The sequence below is a fragment of the Hylaeus volcanicus genome, chromosome 6 (genome assembly GCF_026283585.1).
Source record: "Hylaeus volcanicus isolate JK05 chromosome 6, UHH_iyHylVolc1.0_haploid, whole genome shotgun sequence".
Taxonomy (NCBI): domain Eukaryota; kingdom Metazoa; phylum Arthropoda; class Insecta; order Hymenoptera; family Colletidae; genus Hylaeus; species Hylaeus volcanicus.
The window spans coordinates 16,439,427-16,464,299 of NC_071981.1; the positions used below are offsets into that span (position 1 = coordinate 16,439,427).

A 24,873-nucleotide genomic window follows, 5' to 3' on the forward strand; every position below is an offset into this window, starting at 1 on the left:
TTAAATTCAGGAAAAAGCTGATTCGAGTCGGCCAGTGGATATTTTCAAAAGACTGTCGTTAAAGGTAAAAGGACGCTGGTGATTGTTTCCGCAACCTTGTAAAATCACCACAGAGATATTTCATCGGCATGTCGGGTACATTTTCCGATCGAATTCAATTTTCGATGGGAGTCTGTCGCTCGAATCGTTGTCAAAATCAAATTCTATGCTTTTTAAACTATTCCATTTGGAATTATCTGCGAGATCATAAAAAGCACACGTAGAATTTGTATTATTTGTGAACGGAAAAGATGTTTAATAACATGAAACATCAATCACCAAGGAATAAGTTCGGACAAAAGAAGCTGCATCATTTGACATTAACAATTTGACTTAAGGTAATTAAACACATTTAATTCATTAATTTAAGAAAATTAAATGTACTCAAGGTAAACTATAATTTCAAAATTATAATGTATTCTTCTCATTTTGTAAGCAGTAGTCGGTGGAAAATAATGAGAAAATGGAATGCCAGGGAAGATAAAATGGTTTTCTACAAATCGGTTCAAGGTATCAGAAATCCTGTTCGGTCGCCATTTCGCCTTCAGCATTGTTGACTGTAGAACGTTGAATCGAATTGTTGTTAGTTTTACGAGGGCAAGTTTTCTTCTCCTGGCTGGGCAGAAATCTCTATCTCTATCTCTACCTTCGTTCGAGGTACAAAGGGAGACACACATTGCGACTCGGCGAAAAGAGAAGGAAGTGAAAAGTTTCTCGTCCCGTCTTGAACGGCGAGAAGAAAGTCGAGAACGTCGTCGAAAATCACAAAGGGGAGCGCGTTAAGGGTTGATTTATGGCCAGATGCGAAAAACCTGCCGACCAATGCAACGGGATAAATATTATCTACTCTCCTCCTAGATCCCTTCTTTTCGAACTTTTCTGTCTGGCGATTCAATTATTAACACATATCGTCTTTCTATTGACGCACACTCTGCGATAAACGAAGCTATATTTATATTTCATTTAATAAATTTACCAACGCTTTGATCGACGACGCGAGTACTTGTTTACACGTCGACTGCCATGTATGGGTTACGTAGTCCTCCCTCGATAAATTAAAAAGTGATCTTTAATGCACAGTTTTGTATTTTAATATAGCTAATTAAATAATGCAGTAAAATTGAGGAAATTAGAATTTTCGGAAATAGCAAAACTAATGAAAATAAATATAAAGTAGATAGTACTCTTAATTAAATTTATATAAAGTATAACGTCTCGTATACATTCGGATTAATATCATTCACGTTTAGTTTTCTTATTTCTTCTATTTCTAAACATTCTAACATTATAAATTTAAATTTGTACGTACCTTTAATTCGATATACAATAATACTGGATAATACTCTTATATTTCGCGTAATAATCTGAAAATTTTCACGTGAAAATTGAATGGTTTTTTCTTGTCATTCCTAGCGAAATATTCAAAGTATCGATAAAATATATTCTCTAATGTACCACCAACGAAATACAGAAACATAAATAATAATCATTGATGGATATGTATCGTTTCTTAGACACTTATTCCAATTGAGGAAGTATTCATATAATTATGTTGTATATAAAATATGCAAAATACGCATATTTCAATTTTGCTCTTTACTGAAATTTCCAACAAAATTTAAGCCTCGTAGAAATGTTCACAAATATTGGTCCGGCAGTGAACGGTGTCAAGTTGGTAATAATGACTGGAAATCGTGTTTTATACTTTGCAATGGCCTTTGCCGAGGCGAGTTTTCCTAATCCCAGAGTTACCTCGATCGAATCTCGTTTCCTAACCGAGTACGCGGAACCGTATCCAGCGTATCAAAGCGATTACAGTTCAAAAACAATTCTCTCAGTGGCTAAGGAGATGTATGCAAGTCGAGATCCCCAATCAGTCTTAGTAGTCGTCTTAGGTGGGTTTAGCGAACGGTTCCTGTAACCGACAGTACCGTAACACGATCTCAATATCCCCCTTTGCCTTGCGGAGGGGTGGAGGGAACCCGTTGGCACCGACACAGGGGAGGATTGGGAAGGATATATCCTGTTAATTACGCGATCTCGGGTTTGCCTATGACGTTAGACGTCCCGACCAGGACGTCTGTTTCCTGACAGCTCGAATTTCCTCTGTAGACGAATGTGTAATCTCGAGGAACAAAGGGCCAGTTTGATTTGTCGCACCGTTTGCTTGTCGAATTAGGAAAAGGCGAAACGAAAATTGAGGAACTTCTGTGCGGTACCGCGACTGATTGAATCATAGGTATGCTGCGGAGACGAGGCTTGAAAATAACGGAGGTAGAGTGGTAACAGTTCTTGTATTTCCAAATTTGAGATTTCCAAAGTCAGTGTTTAAATATTTTAATGGTATAGATTTTTATCCTTAGTTGACTTCGTTATGAGAAAGTAGTTTGGAATTTCTTTGAATTCTTTTAAGTTTGAGGCTCCTATAACTCCTTGCGCTACGCTGAAACTCGGAAAAAGTCGTGGCAAACTCGTGCGCCCGAATAGTCGCACTAAATTTGACAACGACCCCGACTCGTGATTTTCAAGTTTGGCCCAAAATTTTCATCGTGAGTCAGACTCGTGAAAATAGTGCAAGGGGATGTAATTAAATATTGAAATAATTCAACTTCTGTTCTGTTCAACTTACGTTTTGTTCCTTTCGATGGACGAAATTTAAAAATTTAATGCTTTTAATAACAAAATTAATAATCATCGAACCAAATAGAATTCTGCTTTAAATTATGACAATATGCACTGATTTGCATAACGTTCTGTTGAAAATGCAACACATTCGTAAAATTATCAAATATATTCATAAATCATACAAAAACATACTAGTACTCTGCCTTCGCTTACACAATACTTCTTGACCAATTTATCATTTCATGGAAAAAGCTAAAACTTTATAAAATCATCTCATATCGTCATAAACTTTAAGACATAATTCAAAATTCTTAATATCACGTAGTTAACGAAAGAGAAACGATCCAGAACATTAATATTCAGGACTAACCAGGAAAACTCTAACGCGATCATCTGATAATTCCGTTACGTAAATACGTCATGATTAAATGCACAATTCGCGCAAGAAATGGAAAGTTTCGAACGAGCGACCGCCTCATACGACTTCTATTGATCTTTCGCTAAAATTCCGCGTTTACCTTTGCACGTGAAGGCGAAAAGTTCCATGGAACGAAACTTTCGCCTCGAATAAGGATAGTGGCATCGCGGATAAAGTGGCAGCCCCGAACCGCTTGCGCGTGTAGACCGTAGGTGTATTTCTACGTAGAACCATCATCGTTGAAACAATGTTACGAAAAACATTCGGGAAATCCTGTTTCCCCGATGCCACCGCGAACTCGAAACTTCCATCGAAAACAACGAAGTAAACAAGTAACTTTTCTGTCATGAGAATCTAAACACTCAGCGATTCGAATTCTCCGGGAATGAGAATGAAAACACGATAATTGGCATTTTCAAGTGACAATTTTTACACCGGAACGAAGTAACGAAGTCGCTCTTGCTTTGCTGTTTTTATTCTTTTCTCTAAAGAAATATTAGATTAGTCATTAGATAGTTAACTCGAACCGATCTTATAACGCGCAAATCTTTTATTCGATACATTTACGAAGATATTGCTTTTTCCAAAACGATTATTTTCACCAGTTATGATTATCAAGTTTTGTCTCTGTCGATTGCCATAGAAATGTGAAAGTGATATCCATTTTGATGGAATTTTATAAACGTTTAATTGTTTCCTTGAAAGTGCAGTAATCGTTTTACGAATCGCTTTAACCAGAATCTGAAAACGAAAGAGAACTTCGTTACCGAAGAGAAGAACGCTTTTCATTTAAAGCTCTTTCGAGCTCTTTCTTTCGACGAGGTCATTGTTCTCTGCATCGTAATCTTTCAGAAGTTAGAGAGAGTTATCGAGTTCGAAGAGTCGCAAATATGTTGTTGCTTCTCGAGAGGGGAATGCAATCGTGGGTGAAATTTCTCGAAACATAGTGAAATTCAACGCGAGAGATATCGAATCGCTACGCAGGAAGCATAACGTTCCGAGAACGAGCTTAATAATGAAACCAGCCGCGAAAAACTCTTAAATCTTGGTACACGACGTAATTAAAAGGCTCTCTGAATCTTTCAGATTCGCTTAATGAAGCTACAGTGAAATTGGCTTTTTCTCTGGCCTATTTTGCTTTTCTTTCTTCTCGTGTTCCCGTGGCACGATTTACTCTGCAATTAAATAATTTCTCTAGTTGCTAATTGAGGCATAAAAAGCTGTTAAAGCATTCCCGATGAAAGCGTGAAATCAATGAACGTCGTACGAATACTGTTCATTTGTAAAATTCTTCTTCTTCTTCTTCGTTTGTATTATTATTACGTATTATAAACATATTATTATGTATTACAAAGACAAGTAGACGGACAAATAGTAGGAGAAAAAGGAACTTGAATGTAATTGGGGGGTTGGAAATTGCGATGAAAGTACACCAAGGTTTCTCCAACATAGTTCTCTTCTTTTTTTTTCATTGCCCTCAAAAAAAAAAAAAAACACTTACGAGTACAGATGCACTTTGGAAACGGTCACAGAAGTACATGCGTATGAAAAGCACACTTTACAAAAGATACCTCGCACGCATATCGTATCTCCATTCAGGCAGAACATAAGCTCGATCTCGCATAGGACCAAAGAACTGTCCTTTTCTCTATGAGAACTGAATTTCCGTAAAAAAAGTCTCGCGCCAGATTCTCAGAAAATCTGAAATTTTGTAGAAATATAATACATGTGAACCTATTCACGTCGTTATTTTTCGTAGGAAACGAAGAGTAAGTTACCGAGGGTGAAGGGACAGGGAATTTTGATTTTTCATATTTTTGGTGTCACTAGAATTTTGTTTCGACGCATTTCTCCATCTGTCCTTGAGTTTTCATATTTTTGTTAATATTTTTGATGACACAAAAAGTATACAAAATACATAACGCTCTATAACACTGTAATAAAAGATTTTTTAAAAACTTCGTTTTGATGCGTTTTGAAAATATTTGTTCAATATTTTTTATAGTTTTAGCGATATAAAGAAAAATATGGAAATATAAGATATTCTTGGAAGGGATACCCACGCTTCTAGAATTGTTTTTTAACACCAACGAACGATAGAAATGTTAGTAGGTTCACGTGTATTTTGTTTCTGCAGAATGTCAGTTCTTTCGGAGTGTATCAATCGTCGATTTTCCCTTGGTAGAAAATCTCTCGTCTCGCAAAGAAAAGGATAAATTCCGTGTTAAATCGCGGTCTTCCGGCGGGTTTCATCGTCGAAAAACGATCTATCGACTCCAGTCGAAGGATTGAGGGCAAAATAAGACACTTTGATAGAGACTGCCTCGACTTTTCAACGAGGAAACCTCCAGCCACGAGACGCTCCCTCGAATCGATCGAATTCGAAAATAATCCGGCGTTTGGTTTCGATTTTCGCGTATCATTTATACATATACTTCTTTAGTCTCTTCTTTATGTACACGGAAAGCGGAGCGTAGCGGGTGCTTTTGATTTCAAAACTTTTCCTGCCATACGATACATACACTATGTACAGATTTTTTTTTGTACAAGTTTCATTGAGACAGACAGAATGAAATGGAAAGAAACTGGAATAAGAATAATAATTATAGTGATATAACAATACAATAATAACAGCAATAATAATAATTAGTAGTTTTCCAGGTCGTACTGAAGCTCGATGATTAACTCGCCAATCTTCATAGATAAAGGGTAATTCTCTGATATTTGATAGAAAGGTCCTGAATATAAAGTTCCTGATTTAAAAATATAGCCGTGAGGCTACAGAACCTGTAATAGTATAACAAATTTTACCGAGGACTTGGCAAATAAAAAAATTCATCGACTTATTTTTACTTCGATAGATAAATCGAAGGATTTGTTAAAGAAATATAAACTAGAATAGTCAAGTAATAAGTATTCAAAATTTTGATACAGCTTTGTAATAGTAAATATGAGAACGTAAAACACGTAAAGCAATAACGTAAACATTATGTGATAAAAAAAAATTCTAAGATAAAATAGTTGTGACAGTCAATAAATTAAAAAAAGAAAAATGTTCTCTCTCGAATATGTAACTCTGACTTAAATTCTTTCTACGAAACATCAAGGAATGAACCAATCGAAGTTAGATTACAACCCAATATTCCCTGGTACCACAAGATACGAGAAATTCATACCAACTCACGCAGAATCGTCCAAACGTTCACCATGCAGCCTTTATACACGTCTTTTTACAGATTCTTTTTACAACGAGGCACAGACATCGCGCTCGCGATGAATTCCAACTTCTGTTTTCCTTTTATCAACGATTTCAACGTCTGTTTCACTGCGAATCCGTGAAAGGGTTAGGATGCAACGTCCTCGGCCCTGTCGTGAAGGACTTGACTCGAGTCCTCGCGATTTATGCAGTCCCTGATAGCTTGGAGTATCACGCGAACTCTTCTGTCGAGTGCTATGAAGTGGGGCTCCCATAAAACTGGCGCCACAGGATCCCTCGCCATGCTTTTTCGCATTGCCGCACTCAAAGACACTGGTCCATTGTGGAATCTGAAAAGAATTAACACAGACGATCGCGTCAAACATTTTTCTTTAATACTCGTGATCGAGAAAGGTAATTATTTCTATATGACGTTATTTTCGTAAATATATTAATTAATACAAAAGTATAATACATTTCAAGGAGACATTTTAATATCATTCTAATATCGATACAAGTACTTCGTATTAATGAAAAATACAAATTTTAACATCGTCGTTGTACTGAAATTGACAAACAATGACTTGGATTAAAAAATCCACAAAAGACACAAATGGATTTTTAGAAAAAATTTTTGTATGAAGTTTAAGTTGAATATACAAGTAATAAAATACATAGATTTGATACACGGATATTAATTTGGAAATCAAGTATACATGTTCTCGAAACATGTTTTAATTCCCTCATAAATTCAAGATTGAAACTATCGTCGAAAAAATCTTGCATTAATTTAGAAACATTCTACTTTTTAAGTAGTACCGAACAAAACGAGTAACGTTGCAATTCAATAAATATACATTCGCTCAAACGTGACAAATACAGATTTCTGTTGCTCTGGAAACTCGGACACTAACATTTGTCTTCGACGAAACGTACAAAAATGACTTTCTTTACCCCATTCCTGTATTCTCCAGACAATGGCTCGCGACAATGAAACAAGTAAAGGATCGAAAACGCGATGGTAGCAATTCTTCTTTCTTCAGCGAAAGTGATTGTCGGCCGAACAGTGAAACTGCCACAACTTGGACCGAATTCGCCACGGTTCCTATTCAGTGGCGAGTGAATTCGTCGACAATTTATATATCGATCGTCGTTCAAATCCTTTTTTCAATTCGAAGGGGTTCGTCACCACTCTCCCCCCTCCCGCACCCAAAAACTTCTCCACCCCGAAACCGTCCGCTTTCAATATTCACAGAATCAAAGTAAGTCGATCGTTTTTAATAAACATGCAAATCCGCGAACGACGCAGAAGTCGTCGGGGACTGAAAAGATGAAAAAACGTGACCCTTCCTCCCTGTCCGGGCAAATTGATCAGCGAGCACGAGAGCGCGCCGCGAAAGGAATTTTTCAATAAAAATGCAAATACTCGTAATTACAAGCTCTCGCCTCTTCGAAAGATACGTATCTTCGTTTCTGTTACGGCCCGTACGAAAATTATTTTCGCACCGGGTTAAAGAGTTTCCGGATGTGTTCGAACGTCAACCGAGATTTCGAGACGGTGCTACGATGATGGAGAATCTAGGTCTTCCTCGCGGAAGAGGCAATGAATAAAGTATCGACTTAAGCAGACAGATAGTGGATGCCATTTATACTATACACGGTGGTTCACTCAACTTTAACGACCGAAATATAACTCTGGAGGTCTGGAATCAATCTCTATTTAATTATATGTATAGTAGGAAGAGCACCGTCCTGCCTTCCTTAGAAACTTTAGACCCCAATTGACGTGACATTTCGTATCCTTAAGGAGGACATCATAATACAACATTCTTTAATATTCGTCTTAGATCTCAAAGTACATAAAAATGTATCGAAGAAAGTTTGAAGGACATTATTGAATAAATTTGATGAAAGACAAACATTTCTTCATCTTTTTTGAAGCCTTGAGGATTGAATATAATATTTTGTTTTTATCCTTCAGTAGCTTTGAACTCTTTTTTCCAGTAGTGACGTAAAAGTACTCGAATCTCGACTTTTCCATGATTTTACTAAAACGAAAAAAAATTCAACGATCGATAAATTAAGGTAGCTAACAATAATATATGACAGAGCTTTTCGTTCTTCTTTTAAACGAGTAAATCTGTATCTTTTAAACGGGTGAATTTCCGAAGTTAAAATTCTATATTTGGTGTCTTTCCATACTCTTCGTAACATCCTCCAAAATTTCGTGTCAATCGACCACCAGTGCCTTTCGAAATAATATCTATAATTTTAACTTAAAATAATCCACCGAATTATTTTTGTAATCCGTGAAACGCGTAACATCATTTGCAGATACTCGACGCGACAAAACTGTATCCCCACCGTGAATCGAGATTATGAATACGTTGAATATGTATATCGACGCGTCGTTATTCCGAATAATCAGGAAACATATGAAATTCCAAACTTAATTATCTAATAACCCATTCGCAGCATCGTGCCACATAACGATTCGTACTAACGCGCGTCGGGGGCTTGCTCAATGGGAATTGAATGAAAACGAAGTCATAATGAAAAAAGCAACCGTGACTGACACGACGAAGTAACCGCGATGAAGTACCCACAGGATGCAATTATCCTATAATATCGGGTTTAATGGACAGCGTGTGGGCTTCTTTAATGCGCCTTCAACGAGCAGCATGATTTCATTTGAGAAGTTACTTGGGACTCGTTCCTCTCCCTAACTATAACCAGGACGACCGACGATCAAACACAATTGTTAAATTCTTCGCGAAGAACGGTCGGCGAGCTATCGATTTTCCACATTCGGGTGTATTCTTGTCGTTAAATTGTCTGGAACCTGTACAGGGTGGATCGGAAATTGTAGAACATACGGACTGGATGTAATTCTACGTGAGAGATTAAGACAAAAGTTAGGTATAATATTGTTCTACTCCGTGGATTCGTTATCGAGAAAATCGATTTAGAAGGGTGACTTTGGAATTTTTATGCTTCCTAAGCCTTAAATGCTTCGAAATAACTAAAAAAATATTCCTTCAAAACTTCAGCACACTATCTCAATTCTTAACTGTTATTAAAATATATAGGAAAAAAGCGTTTTGCATTTTGACTTATATATTTCGAGAACGAAATAACTGAAATATTATGAGATGGTATATTCTTATAGGAAATCGAATGCTCTTCAAAAAACGTCTCTTGTGAAAATCTTGTAAGTCTAATCGGTATAAAGTTATAAATTAGTAATGTTGAAATTATAAGAATTTGTCTGTTTTTCTGAATTTTAACCATAACCAGTTTCTATATTACATTCAGCTCTTTCGGTTCAATGAAAGACGTGAACAACGAAAAACCTGTGTCTTTAAAAAATTCTGTAGTAATAAAATAAAATACGAAACCTTACAACTGTTTACTATTTTGTTACCGTTGTTTAATCTCTTGAGACATATATGTATACATTCGCGTATATTTTCTTTGGTATAAAAATTGTCGTTATTTCCAGCCACGATATCTTTCACAATGAAAAAGTATACCATATTGAAGTGAGACAGTAGATTTGTATGTTAGAATCAATTTCCAAATCAAAATTGCTTTGATTTGCGCGTATTCAATTACAGCCCCTCGAGAGATCAAAAATCGCATACTTCACTAGCCCACCCTTTAACATTGCCCCAGCCTACCACCTAACGATTGCGTCGAAAGGAACATACGATCGATAAATCTCTCGACACGACCGACAAGGGTTAAAGAATTCTGCTATCTTCGACTGGAATTCCAGCGTGACCGTGTCCCGGGGAATTCAATCTACGTTTCCATTTTTATCGAGACAATAGCTGGTGGTGTCGCACACCAGCGAAGAAATACTCGGTCAAAGAAGATATCGGTCGTTCGAGTTAGCAGCTCGTAACGGCAGCTTAAGCATCGGTGTTCCAGGCGAATCGATAATCGGCTGGCGGAATCGTGCATCGGTCACCGCACACGTACGTGCGCGTCCACGTGGCGCGGGGCTACGCGTGTCGACGAAATCCGCTTCTCGTCGAATTTATCGCGCCCGTAAAAAGCCCGTCCCCGTGAATCCACATCAAAGCGGAGATTCACGAGCGACGGTACTGGCGGCCAATTCTGGTAAAACGTTTCACTCCGAAATCCACCTTATCCGAACAACCCTCCCACCCTTGTTCGGCTCGTAAAGTTTTCCCGGCGTTTCCCTTTTTCGAAATCCGCGGCGAGAGAGAGAGAGAGAGAGAGAGAGAGAGAGAGAGAGAGAGAGAGAGAGCCCGGTCCGCTCTGAATTGTAAATTTTCCCGCGATCGATCCCTCGCGACGGCTTCGATACGACCCTGACGGAATTAGGGGTGCGCGGAAGATCGACGATATTTCCCACTGAGCTGGAATACCGGACCGTTCGGATCAAAATTCAATTGGAGGCGCGGGAATTTGATTCTTGCGTGGACGGGGAACTATTGGAAATCGAAAAGAAATCGGCGTCGAGGCAAGCGACTAACGTGACTTATTGAAAAACGGGGCAATTTTACGGGATTTGTAAGATGAAATTTATGTAACGGAGAACTTTCGATTTTAATACGCTTAGTTTAAAGCTACTTCGAGCTTTAAATGAAGGAACTGCGGCAGTGAGTCAGTTGTCTTCGTGTCGGCAAACGAAGTTCATTGCAAAAATTGAATTTCAGGAGAAAGGTCTTCTAAGTTTTCAATTTTCGTCTCAGAAACTAAACGTCGTATGAATAAACTGTGAATGTAAAGAAGTTTTGTTTTGTCATTCTCTATAAACTGATCTTTTTTTTAAATTCACACCTCTTCGTCCCTTAGAATTTCGAGGAAAAATCGTCCCGCGGTCAAAGAGTCAATAAAGGGTTCCTGAAACTTTCGTAAATACTTACTTCAAAAGAGTGTTTAGGGTGGTCTGTCTGATCATGCAGCATTGCAGGATGGGGGCTAGAATGGAGATCTCATCGTGGAAAGGTCTTCCAAAGCCTCTGCCGTGGTCCAAATGCAAGGGGAACGTGTTGTTGCCGAATATCTTGAATGTCTCGTAATGGTGTCTGTCCATGTTTCCCATGAGGAAGTCTAAGATAGCCATATCCATCAAATCCAGCAACCTTCGTCCCTCGTCATACGGAGGTATTTCTTTCACCAGAGAACAGTAATCGGAATCTGAAATCATTAGAATACGTAATATTAGAAATTTCTGCCTGGACCATAGCGAGCAAATGTATTTGTTTTATTGAATTGCTTCGAAAATCACAACGCAATATTTCCATTTAGTTGAAGATAGCAAAATGGTTTCATAGATTTTTCAGACATTTTAGGTCGAATCTAAAATTCAATCATCTGGTTGTTTGATACAAAATAATTATTGATTATAATATTAGAAATTTTTACATGGAACACAGTAAGGAAATATATTTATATTTTATTGTTATTATTACATGAAATCCTGATACCCAATGGATTGCACGACACAGTTATGAATGAAATACGGAGAAACATAAAATTTGATAAGTATTCGATGTGTAAAGATATTATTCGATTGAAAATTGAGAGCATATTAATTATGAAACATCAATTTATATCTATCACTTTATGATAGATACAAATGTATTAAATTGATGTCATATATATTTAATAAATATGCTCTGCATATTTCATCGAATAATTATATATTTACACATTGACATGCATATATACAAAAGCAAACAATTAATTTAATTGATACCGAAATTCGACACATCCAATTATTAATTATTCAGAAAACCGCATGAATATTGGAACCATAGACTAATTTTACTCTATCCTATCATTGCCATTTTATAATCAAAATTTGAGGTCTATTATTAACAATTAATTGCATTATAATTCTAGATTTCACTTCATAATTTTCCCGGTATATAATTTCCAAACTAAATAAAATTTCATGCAACAATTCCGTAAAACAATAATATAACGCTCATATTTAATTATCCATAAGCCCATATCTTCTGTATACTTTCACCACATAATTTTCATATTTCCATACAACATAAGAGCATAAAATTCGCAATGTAATAGTCAAGAAAATCAAAACTGATTAACACCATTACTACAAAGAGACTGCAAGAAAATATAAGAAAATCTATGAGAATGTGCACCAATGCAAAAGTATATACAAAATATCAACAATAATATGCACGTTATACTGCTCACAAGATAAGACACAATATCATTTAAATTTTAAATTTGCATAAACATCATCTAATCGTAAAGAATTTGATTGAAAAGATGCATTTACATAAGTGCACGGGTAACAGATATGGAAGTTCCTACAACTTTCCAGCGCTTCTGTTTCAAAGTTATTCACACTTTTACTCGGCGTCTAACAGTATCGGGAGCCGTAAAAGTCTCTTTTATAAAATGCTTTTCGTTTCACGCTCGTAAGAATCCCCGTTCGCGAGATATCGTCTCCCAAAGCACAGCATGATTTTTAATATTCCGCTATCCCCACGTCTCTCGTGTCTTGCTCGCACAGCCGAATCTCCTTTGCTCGCGTTTTAAGGCTGTAACTGACCTACCCCGAGCCCGCCACGTGTGCGCTGACCAGTGACAGACGCTGAGTCGGTCGGTTTTCGCCACTACTAATCTCGCAAACGTACGCATTTTCTAGTAAAAAAAGAACTAGGTCACCGCATTTCCCAAGAATTTTGGTCGCCTATTCGCCGTCCCAGCGCATTTTAAATGCGCGCTTTAAAGTCTGATATCTCGCGAGGATCGATCGCCGCAACGTCGACGCGAAGTGAAATGTATTATCAGGGACACAATTTCCTTTATCGACATATTCGCATTCGCATTCAAAATTTCGCAATGGCATTTGGCGTGGTTTTCAGATTTGTTAGAAAAGAGAGAAAGGAAGTTTCTGTTCACGAGATGCACGTAAACTTATTGTGATTTGCTCGATTCGTTCAAAATTAAGCTGTTCATATTGATTTACATTGATTGAATTTGTTATGTATTGGATGGAGTAAATTGATTATAGAGTTTTTTGGAAGATTGAATCCTTGTAAAATTGTTTTACGAATTTTAGGGGTTGCAATGATAGAAGAGGTTGGAATAGAGGTGGTTGCAATGATAGAAGAGGTTGGAATAGAGGTGGTTGCAATCATCAAGGTTCCAATAATCACTCTTGCAATAATTAAAGAGACAATAAGCGTATTTGTAATTATCAAGGTTATAATATTCCAGGTTTTAATAGCTGTGGTTGGAATAATCGAGGTTTCAATAATTATGATTGGAAGAAATAGCCAAGATTGCAATAACTAAGAGTTGCAATTGTTCATGTTCGAATAATCACTGTTGCTAGTTAAGTTTCTAGTGCATTGATTTCTATGTAGGTGAAACTCTTACCGTGCTCCCACTGCGCCTTTTTCCGTTTGTGGTAACTTCGTCTCCAGGGGTGTCTCCAAGCTTTCCGCGTGACCAACGATTTATCCGGCAAAAATGCTGCGAAACTCCCTTCGAGGGTGTCCGGATTTCCGCAAATCGCGTGCGCCGTATCGCAGTAATAACTGCACTTGCCATGGAAGCAGATATTACCAGCGGGACTGACGAAGAACGTCTTCAGAAGCTCACCATCGGCGATCTGATAAATCTCTGTCGTCAGGTTCAACGTTCTCCCAGTGACTGGCATCGCTCTACGGAATCCCAATAATCTGCAAATAAATTTATCGAGAAAATTGTTACCTCCGTTTATCCAGGTTGGCTTTGAAAAAAAAAAAACTGTTAAATCTTCCTAAACTAAACGCTGACTTTTATGAAATTTGATACACAGATAGAGAATTGAGAAATAGTAGATACGTATTTTTGTATAGCACCTGATAATCATGTTCAAGAGGTGAAAACTACCCTTGAGGTTGCGAATGATGTAGCTATTCATTTAAATTTGTCAAAAACTGACGAATGAAAACCTACTAAAACGCTCACTAAAATAAACGTTTAATATCTAATGTTATTATATAAAGAAATTTTGTTACCTGTCTAAATGGAAGGCTGCGATTTCGGCGGTATGTCTCTCGAAGTCGGTGAAATAGAAATGATTCGGCAGAGTTTGCTGTTCCCGCGGAAACCTGTTACAAACACAAACATTTTACTTAGTTGCGAAATAGTTGGATTGCGTCACACGTACACAGTGCAACAGATCGTGGAACATCGATTTCATTCGCAACACGTAAATATCTTTGTTTGTCGCAACGAATATTAACTTTGTATGAACCTTGCATCTAATCTTACATTCAACTACCAGAATAAATTGCAGAAGTAGCTACATAACGTCTCTGTAACCGAAATCTCGATGCTTTTAAATCATTGAGAAGATTGCTCGTAAATAGGACGGTAAACAATTTCAGAGAATCCTTCAGGTGTTACGACTATGTTTGATTGTATTTACAGTACGGGTTTAGCGATCTCGAAATACCCTAGCTGTAATCGAAATTGTTTTCAAATGTAATTTTTAGATTATCGTTTTTTTTCAAACGTGGGTTTCCAAAACCACGAGGACCAGTCGCGTTTTCTGATAAATATCTGTTCGTTCAAGGACATCAGCGAGGTTTACCAACGAGAATGCGCGACTAAGAAACTTCGCGTGGAAAGTGCGGTAGAAAATCGACGAAAGAAAGTGGAAACGGAAAGTAGTTTCCACTTACTCGATACTTCTTCGCGACGAAAGGGCAATGCCTCCAGTGAGCGAATACATTATTTTCCATAAGAATAAAAATTCGTAAAAATGAGGGAATGTATGTAGCAATCGACTTTTAAAAGAACGATTCAATTGCAACTTGCAAATATTATTATTGTTGTTAATACCTGAGAGGAAAAGAACGCATTAATTAGAAAAAAATATTCGCCACTATAATATTTCAATCAAGAACAAATTTCATATAATCTTGATCGACGGTACTTTATAGAAATAAATCATCCTCTCAAACATTTTTAATAATCTTCGTAAATATTGTTGTAGGTATTATTGTAAAGCGTTAACAAAGGACTAATTTTTCAACTGTGTTACACGAAGCTGAAGCGACCGAGGTACAACCAATCGATCGAACGTTCACGTTTCGCAAACTGATACGAAATGGAGTCGAATGGAAGCCTCCACAATCAAGTGTTTTCCCTCTATTTCCTTTCTTTCCCGAAAAATATTTGTGCCCGTTCAAGGACACGGTCGTATCACGAACGGAGCCCCGAGACGTCGGAATCTAAAGTGAGACGATTTCTCGAGAAAACACGGCGATATGGAGAAAGAGTATAGGTAGAGACAGAAGAAATGGTCCAACCTCCCGCCTCGGTTCCGTGGAAGTCGACGGCGATAAATAAAAAAGGCATCCCCAGGGAATCCTTCGTGTACGTGCGCACCTTTTCTCGCGGAACACGGGGAAGGAACAAGAAGAAGCCTGAATTCCGTCGGTGTACTGACGTTGAACGAGTGTGCTCCAACGAGACTCGATGGGAATGTAAATAATGGGAAAAAGTTTCGCGCGAAAACAAATACAAATACAAATTATTGATTAAAATTCTGCGAGGATTTCGATCCGCGAGTAGGTCAGAAAAGTGTTCCTAGCCTACGCGTTATTCCTCTCCAAAGTGACCAAAGTCAAACCCCCCGTTGATTTTTCTTGTATAACTTTCTTAATATTAACGATAAAATTAAGTTTTTGATGGTTAAAGATGCTTTGATTAGTTTTATCTTAGAACCTGTTTCGACAGAATTCTTGTAAAAAATTACAGTGAAAAATATTTTCGATTTTATGACGAAATGTCAAAAATAATGGGTCATAAAAAATGCCCCAAAGTCACACTACTATTTCTTACATATTGAGATTGCCTAATGTAGATGTTTTTATGGGGACAATTTCAACTGTTTAAAACAATATTTTTCAAAATTGTCCAGAATAAAGTTGAACAAAATTTATGTTTTTCAACTTCATGTAACAATATTATAATTATGAAGAGTATAGTTATGAATAGTTATGAATAGTTATGAGAATGATTTGTTGTGTTTATGTTTTCAGAGCCTCATGTAATTAAAGAATAATTAATCACTGAAAAAACGATCAGAGGCTGCTTGCGAACGATTCTTTCCCAAACCAATATATTGTAAATATTGAAATCCTTTTAGCTGGGCGAAAATATTGTTGCAGTAACTCCCTGAAGAACAAACGAGAAACAGCGGACAATAACACATGTGGGAAAAATGTAGAATGCGGGGGATTTCGAAATGCACCAACCTAGAAGATTCTTCCCTCGGTCAAATATTTACCTACGATCTTCGTGTAGATTTTACGAGCCACCTGGTACGTGCATGAAGGATCTGTAACGCAGCTACCGTAAATCTAGTACACCGAAAGTGTACATACATGTGTCTACATTTGCCAAAATAACGATCGATTTAAGAACCTAGATAGCGATGGAAATAAGACGTGTCCTGATTCCATCGACAGATTTGCATTTCAAATTGATTCTTCTGCATCAGCCTATGCTTAGGATACAAAACTCTAAATTCACATCAGCTATGCAACCCATAAGTTTACGAACGATACAATTTGGAGCAAACCATTCTGAAGAATGTTGATATAAATTTTACTTTATCATCTATATAACTCATAATTTTATTCACGACACGATGTATACTAGTACATATGCTAAGTACACATATAAAATAATTCTACGAAACATAATACAGTAAAATATAAGTAATACGTAATCGGTTAATTTACATACATATATCATTGGGATACAGGTGGTTCCAGTTGATCTTTATATGACATATCCTGTTTCCTTATTTCTATTTTTATTGGATACCAAACTTGTTTGGTTATAGATCAATCTGAAAACTAGGGGGTTGGTTTTTGTATCAAACTTTAATAAGGAATATCTTCAAAGGATTCTAGATATATTGAAACATGTTACGGCATCGACGACTAACAATTATATCAATGTTGACACCTGTTTAATTACCTTCACAGCTAAACAGAACTAATAGGAGCAAAGCTAATAGTCGACAACCAGTCTGAACGTCAAACATAATTAGTAACCTTACATGGCTAACATGTGATGAATTTTCCACAGGTGATTGTGCTCAATCTGTTCAATGGAAAGAAAACGTAAAAATGTAACAAATACAACGATAACAATGATAATTGAATCGAAGTAATGGTTCGTGGCCACAAATAATTTAATATTTGAATACACACACTGCATTTTCCTTCGTAACATAGAAGATTAAGTACAATGGCAAAGCAAAAAAATTCAATGATATCAGATTTAATGACAAATCAGAGAAATATGAGAAACAATAAAAATTAGTCGATTGGTACCATTGGTAGTGGGCTGAAAAAGGATCATTGTCCTTCGAGATTAAAATAAAACATCGACATGTGAAATTCGCTGTTTTACAATAATTTGCTGGTCGACACGTTAAATTATTCGTCACAGTATGGCCAGGTTTGCACAAGTTCCTGTGAAATGTCAGTCAAGAAGTTCACTATTTTACTGCGACAGTTTATTGGCACATGTACGGATGCTCGAAAGGTTCCAGGCGGACGAGACTGCTACCGAGAATAGTTCAATGAATCACGAGTCACGAAGATTTTGTATAACGTGATGCTTTTATTACATTTCAGATAAATAAGTAACTGAAGAAAGTACGATTAAACAAATCGGAGATGATAGAAATAAAATGTGAAAATATTAGATCGCTTATGAATAATTACTATTTCAGTAAAAGGAAGCTTTTCACGTCCTTGAGATAAGCTGTTTTTCTTTAGAGTTATAAATTCCGAATACTTCACGCATTCCAGCCGATACCTTATCTCACGATTTTAATACAAAACTTTTGGAAAAATATCAGTAACTCTACGGTACGTTAAAAAAGAAAATTTTGCACAATGATCTTCAAATCAGGAATGTACATACGTGAACTCGTTGAATAATTCGGTACATCTTATAAATTCAGACTGGACAACCACCCGAATCTACAAGCTAGTACTCTCACGAATAATGCAGCAGATGTCGGGTGACTAAATATTGTATAATCAAATCAAATCCATTGTAATTCTATATGAATTGTAATGAGTTGATTATACTTGATAATGCACGCAAAGAGTAAACGTCTCTCGTGCATCTGAAATAGGTGTGTATTCACGAAAAGTATACACAGCGTAGAACGAAGTACATTCTGTCTTCGATTAAATATTAATATGAATCACGGTTCAGTGATCGTGAGAAATTTGTCAATATTTTAATATCTATTGATTGGATCAACTAAATATTAATTTCTGACAATAGTTACATTAATGATTAACAATATTTGTTTAGACAATGATCGCCGTCCTCTAACTAGTCTGCAGTAGTCTCCGGATCAGAACTCTCTCCTGTAAGACATACTTGGCACAGTCCGTATACTGATGATACTGACTATGTTGACTACGATAACGATGTGATAATAATTATGATAACAATGATCATGATAGTTATAATTGGACGATGGGCAATGGAAAATGATCAGTGGACACGTATGTACGTTTTGCTTGTATTCCGAATATTTGCATCTATTCCGCGTAGGAATATGTACACTTTTCATACATATATGCATCTATTCTGCATACGAGCGCATGTTTGCATACAAAGTATGCGGCTGCATAAACAACCGCAGTCTACTAATGAGTATTTTATTCACATGTACAATCCTCATCGCAACCAAATCAAATTAGCTGGTCGGCTCGATACGCGGCACGATGTGAATTTGAAAAAGTAATTGGAATAAACGAGAAAGAAGATCGTCAAGGTAGCGAATCGTTGTCTACCGCTGGAAAATAATTCGAGATATGGTCACGCTTAAAGTCGCAAGCCGAAACGAAGCAACGAGACTTGGAAAACCACTGAACGGTTGGCCAACGGGGAAGTTTTCCGAGCAGGCTCTGCTAATGAATACGACGGTCGAGCGGTAATTAGCGCGTAATTTGCATTTGATTAAAAGTTAACTGGAGTCGCAAGGCAGCCAGCCAGGCCTTGCCTCCTGACCTTCCGACTTCGCTGGCATAATTTTGTTTACCAAGCTCCTTCGTTCGCGAATTTTCGGGGCCCCGTTTCGCCCTCGTGTCGCGAAAGCCTGTTGGAAAAGATAACTGGTATTCGGGGCGAATAATTGCGCGAAACAAGACCGCTCCGGTATTTTCCATTCGAATACACCTATGCGCAATTTGCCTTGGCAATCATAAGCATCGTATCGTTCGCTGCACGGTGGAATTTGAACCGTTTTAAAAACTTCTGGATCAAGAGGCGAAATTTGAATTTGGAAATTTTGTTTAACTCGCATTAATATCAGTCATCTAAAGGCTTTTTGAAAATGTATGTATATTGTAGTGTTATCATGTTAAAATGTCCAGTGATTATTTTCAGTAATTTCAGAAATTTTACTTTTCATGGGTTTTAATATTCTCAAATATCTGTTCCATTCTATCGACCTCTTATAACTCCCATATCCACGACGCCTTTTGAGCTTATGGTTCTCTAAATCGTGACAGATCCCTTTTCACGCTGTCTGCGCGATGAAACTTTTTCTTCCTCCCTCGAATCTTGATAATAAAATGAATATCGGTCAGGACCATCTAGATTAAACTTACTTTCATCGTGAAAGATTACATTTTTACACTTGGTTATCCAGCTGGTATGTTTCCTCGCCAAACTCGAGCCTATTTTTTTTTTTATAAGGATCTTTCAAGCATGGTTCTCATTTTAAAGGTCCCCTTTTTGCATTTTTCGAGTCCAGAAACTAGAAAAAAGCATAACCTAATACGTTATTTTTGTTGATTGTACGTTCATTTAAAATATGCAGCATACAATTCGGAATATATCGGCGTTCGAGTACTTGGGTGATCGACGACTGCGTTTTTCTGTAATGAGCTGGATATATCGCGACGGTTTGTAGTTTACCATTTACCTTTATTCATTTTGAGGTATAATTTAGAGCCACTCGCGGACAATTTTTATGCACGGGCGATCTTAAACGGTTCGTTCGAGGGGTCTGCGAAACCAGTTCCTCTGGAATTCGCGACACCGTGAACGACCTAACGCCAATTACGGGCCGGCTAACGATGTAGGTCGATGGTAATTATTGCTGCTCGATCGGGCCACGAGTGGCGAGATGAAAAACAGAAATGTACACCTTACGCCGAACAAATTCCCTTTAACGGATCGAATTAAAACGTATTAACCCCGAGTATTCGACGTATTCAATGCGCAAATTATTGAAAGCGTTTCCGCGCCCGTCGCGGAAAATTAATTTAGAAAATGCGCGGAACGTATTGCACGCGTTCCAGTGAATTTTGTAATAAGCGAGAATCGTTCGCGTTTATTTTCGCTTGGCTCGGGCGGATAGCATTTGAGAAACTTCCCTAGAACGAAACGAAGGAGATTATCGAAATTTCTTGGCTGGAGAAATGCCGTTCTGGAAAAACGCGGGGAAGAAGGAAGTTGTTTTTAATAATCGAGTAGACGGAATTCAAACGCGGAACTCCCGCGGAAAATTTAATAACGCGAACTTCTGAACCCGTGGGGAAGCACGCCGTCGAGGAAAATTTTGCTTTTTTAACAGTTCATTACAGAGAATTCACGAAAACGGAGTCTTCTTATCGTGAATGATGATATAATTTTTGTTTGGAAAGAGTCGAACGTGACAGAATTAATCTACATAAATGAATGTACGTTATTCGATAACAGTAATTTTAAACATAAATAGAGAACATTTGATTTTCGTTAAATTTACATACTCATATTCTACCGGCAGCTCTTCTCTAGTTTTTGAATAAATGAATTATTCCTGAAGATTGTCGAGAATCTATTAATAAAATTCAATAAGCAAAATGGGACGTTAGAGGAACAATAGCGAAGGTGAAAATGAAGATGAACTTAAATTAAGAATTTATAATATATCAGAAAATTCATAGAAACTCGTGATATATCTATCTGACAGTTAAAAGTTGATTTAATTATGTTAAATAATTAAACAACTCTTTTATTTATGTTATTGTAAAAAATGCAGTTTTGATAAAAAAAACAGGTTATATAATTTTTGTACCTCTAATACAATTTGACAACTTTTTGTGCGATTTTTAATTTTATCGAAGAAACAACGGAAGAAAAGTTGTTTACCTCTCATCCGTTACCCGAAATGTTCAATCTAGATGAGAATTTTGCTCATCTCCGTCGTCGTCTCGAGATAGAAATCGCTACCCGCCTCGTTTTCAAACGAAACGGCGGCCTATGGTTCTCGTGCGGTGACGCAAAGCCGATAAGGCTTAAATTACTGCGCATCAGTTCTCCCTTTGCCCAAAAGGAAAATAAAAGAATGGCTCGCCGAATGACCGAAAATGAACGTAAACGAAAAAGACCGCTCACGGAGACACCCTGCGGAGCCCGGTCCGCAATCAAAGAGCCTTCACGCTGGTGTCCAATAAAAAGCATCAGGAAGAAATAATTTCCCGGGTGGGAGCGACCCGAGAAATTGTCCATTCAATGAATCTTAGCGAGCGGAGGGGTGAGTTTGACCCCCCGATGGGCGAGAGAAGGCCGTGACTCGTTTCGTTTCGAGAGGAGTAAGAGAGGTGTCCTCCTTAACGTGTAACGAGAGCTTATTGCGGGATTGGTGGCGTCGGGACGCTCGCAATTTCGCTCGGAATACTCTTTCTCCGTCTGGCAGGGCAAGGGGGTGGCGGTGGCCGAGGCTGGAAACTTTCCATGGAACTTATTGCCGAACTTATTACCGGAGTTTAAGCCGCCCTCGGCCACTTATCGCGGAATCTTCGGCCAACCGGAAGTTTAAAGGGCCAAATGTGTGCACCAGAGGGATTCGAGAGGGCTAGAGGTGCAGGAGGTATAAAAAGAGACGCAATAAGCGTCCTGGGCGACCCTCGCTTGTCTCGAATTTTCTCTCCGCTTCGGGATGTTACGTTGTCTCTACTTTATTCCCGTCTTTCGGGCTCGTTCTTTCGACGCCACGTGCGATCCATTCGGTGTCCAGTCGATCATTTCTGCACCTGAACGTTAGGGATATTGCCGATATCGGTGATGTTGACGTACAATCATGGATGAAAAGGGAGCACGAGTGTGGGTGACATTAAGTCCTCGGGATTAGATTCAGAATTCTGCGTACTTAGATACTACGACTTAGCACAAACGGTGCGATGTTCATAGTCGCGTGAAGTATGTAAAGCAAATGCCAAATATTTCAGTAAATTGTAAACTATGTTCCCAGTACAAAATACATAATATATTTGTGTATTTTATTTTTATATTCTTATTTTTATTTTTATATTACATTTGCTTTATCATTCGAGTTGAACTGTCATTTTTAAAAAAGAAATATTTCATACGCTCATTCAACAAATAAAAATTAACAGAATCTCGTAAATACACGTATAAACAAACATACAAAATTTTCAATGTTTATGTTAGGTATTTTGACTGCGAAAAATTAAAATTGTCTCGAAACCGGTCAAGCATACCACCTTGAATCTCTGTTCTCAATCCGAGAATAAGATCCAAGGAATCCAAAGTACGAGTACCGAAGAAACTCGCAAAAGCTCGCGAAAAGTCGCGGTAAATTACGCCCCAAAGGGACAAGAAACGTGGAAAATCGGAAAAACTATTAGCCGAGCAGCGAAATTACGAAATTATCGCACCGTCTATCCATGTTTTTCACCCCCGTGCTTGTTCCGTCACGCAGCTAGATCTGCGGTTTTACCGGGGCTGACGAAGTTACGTGGATGGGATTACGAGCACAATTACATAAGTGGAGGCCCAAGTGCCTCGTGCCGTGAGAGAGCCACTCGAACTGTCCTTGCCTCTTCTACTCAATTATCATTGTCCACTCTCTCTTTCTCCCTCTAGAAAACGCGATACGTCACATCCTACCATTGTCTGAGACCTAGAAACGCTTTCGCGAAGAACCGACGGGAACGAGCGCCGAGGGTGGTGATCGTTTTGGATGCGTCACTTGTTTTTACCCTGGGACGTGCCGGGTCGTTGGGTGAAACAGCTTCGAGATGTTATAAGAGAATACGCCCACGCAGTTTCAAAAGTACTGCAATATTCAAATTCGTTCTGGGCGAAACTCGTTTCAATCCTCCGGTCAATTTGCATTTCCGGCGATATTTAAAAATCCATCTTTCAGTCGTAACAACGCTTAGAATTTGTTTCCAGGGAACACTTTTTTTTCTTCTTGTATTTGTACCTTTCGCTATCCGAAGGAGCTTCGACGAGTGTTTTCTATTTTTTATTAGAGGATCTTTGATTTTCTATATGACACATGTGACGCAAAGGGACATTTCTTTAAATTGTAGTATTTCTAATAAAACGTGGTATGGAATTGGTATATTTCGTTTCGCTTGTGAGAAATATTACATGTTAAGATATGTTTAATGAAGGTAATCTTCTCTTATAATAGGAAACATTTAAAGAAAGTTGTTTGTATAAAAAAGGAGAACTTGAATTTCACGTCACTTTCCTTAGTATTTGATTTTCTTTACAGATTTTCTTCTATTTTTTCTCCTCGTTTTCATTTCCCTTTCATTTACACTTCAATTTTCCATTTGATTTCCATCCATTTGTGCTTGAGTTTTCCGTTTAGGTAATTTTGATTTTCATTTGTATTCAAACTTTTCTATTCGCTACCCTTTCATTTATATCTCCATTCCTATTCATTCCCATTCCTATTCCTATTCATTTTTATCCATTTCTCTGGCATTTGAAGAGACAAACTAACGTGGAAAGTGACAACGGATGAAGTTGACTTGCTCGGTAGTTCTAGCGTTAAACGTTACGCATCCCCACGTGGAGTTGCTTTCGTTACACGCGGTATGCTTCGGTGTCCCCGAAGAGGTTAAACGCCTCAATCGGAAGAGCTTTCCCAACTTCCGTCTGTCCTTTGCCGTTCCCATGATTTCATCCCTTTCCACTCACACGAATGAGGTCTTAATGCCCCACGAGCTGTTTTTCACCCTGCTGGCCAATCCTTACGATGGGAAGTTGCGAGGAGCGATGCTTCAGCGTTAATTTCCCGATTTCTTATCGCGACCGAATCGACGAGCGGGAATGTCCACGCGATTCCTGCGGGATCTCGCGACGAGAGAAGCCACGTCACGGGCAAACTGCTGAAGTAATTTCCCGCTGGCTGCAAGTTCAAGATACGAAACTTTCCAGCCCTATCTTTGCACCGGTTGCGCCGTCATTCGCGGAGACTAAGAAGCCCGATTTCCACCTCCGCAATTTCCTACGAGTTGCTTCTAATCGCAAACGTCTGTGCCACACAGCAAATAACGTTCCGTGTGAAATGAAACACCGCGGAAAATGTTTTCGACGCCGTTCGCGTTACCACGATTTTTTCTTTATGTAAATTAGCGAAACATTCGAGGAGTCGAGTAAAGTGATTGTTTCCTAATCCAGACCTAAGCGGAATAAAAGTGGAAGCTTTATTTATTTGTTCTCAAGGGGATGTGTGAATTTTTACTGTAAAAGTTTCATTTCAATTTTTTTGAACCGCATCTAGTAACAT

The 24,873-nt window shown here is 37.9% G+C and overlaps 1 protein-coding gene across 1 annotated transcript in view; it reads right to left on the reverse strand.

Moving 5' to 3' along the window:
- Positions 1-4,520: 4,520 nt before the first annotated feature.
- Positions 4,521-24,873, reverse strand: part of LOC128879105 (extracellular serine/threonine protein CG31145) — an 82,974-nt gene continuing 62,621 nt past the window's right edge. Inside the window, exons 4-7 of the mRNA XM_054127955.1 lie at positions 14,300-14,392; positions 13,674-13,978; positions 11,177-11,450; positions 4,521-6,628 (exon numbers count right to left, since the gene is read on the reverse strand). Coding sequence (XP_053983930.1) covers positions 6,427-6,628; positions 11,177-11,450; positions 13,674-13,978; positions 14,300-14,392 — 874 coding nt within the window. The 3' untranslated portion in view covers positions 4,521-6,426. The remainder of the gene's footprint in view (positions 6,629-11,176; positions 11,451-13,673; positions 13,979-14,299; positions 14,393-24,873) is intronic.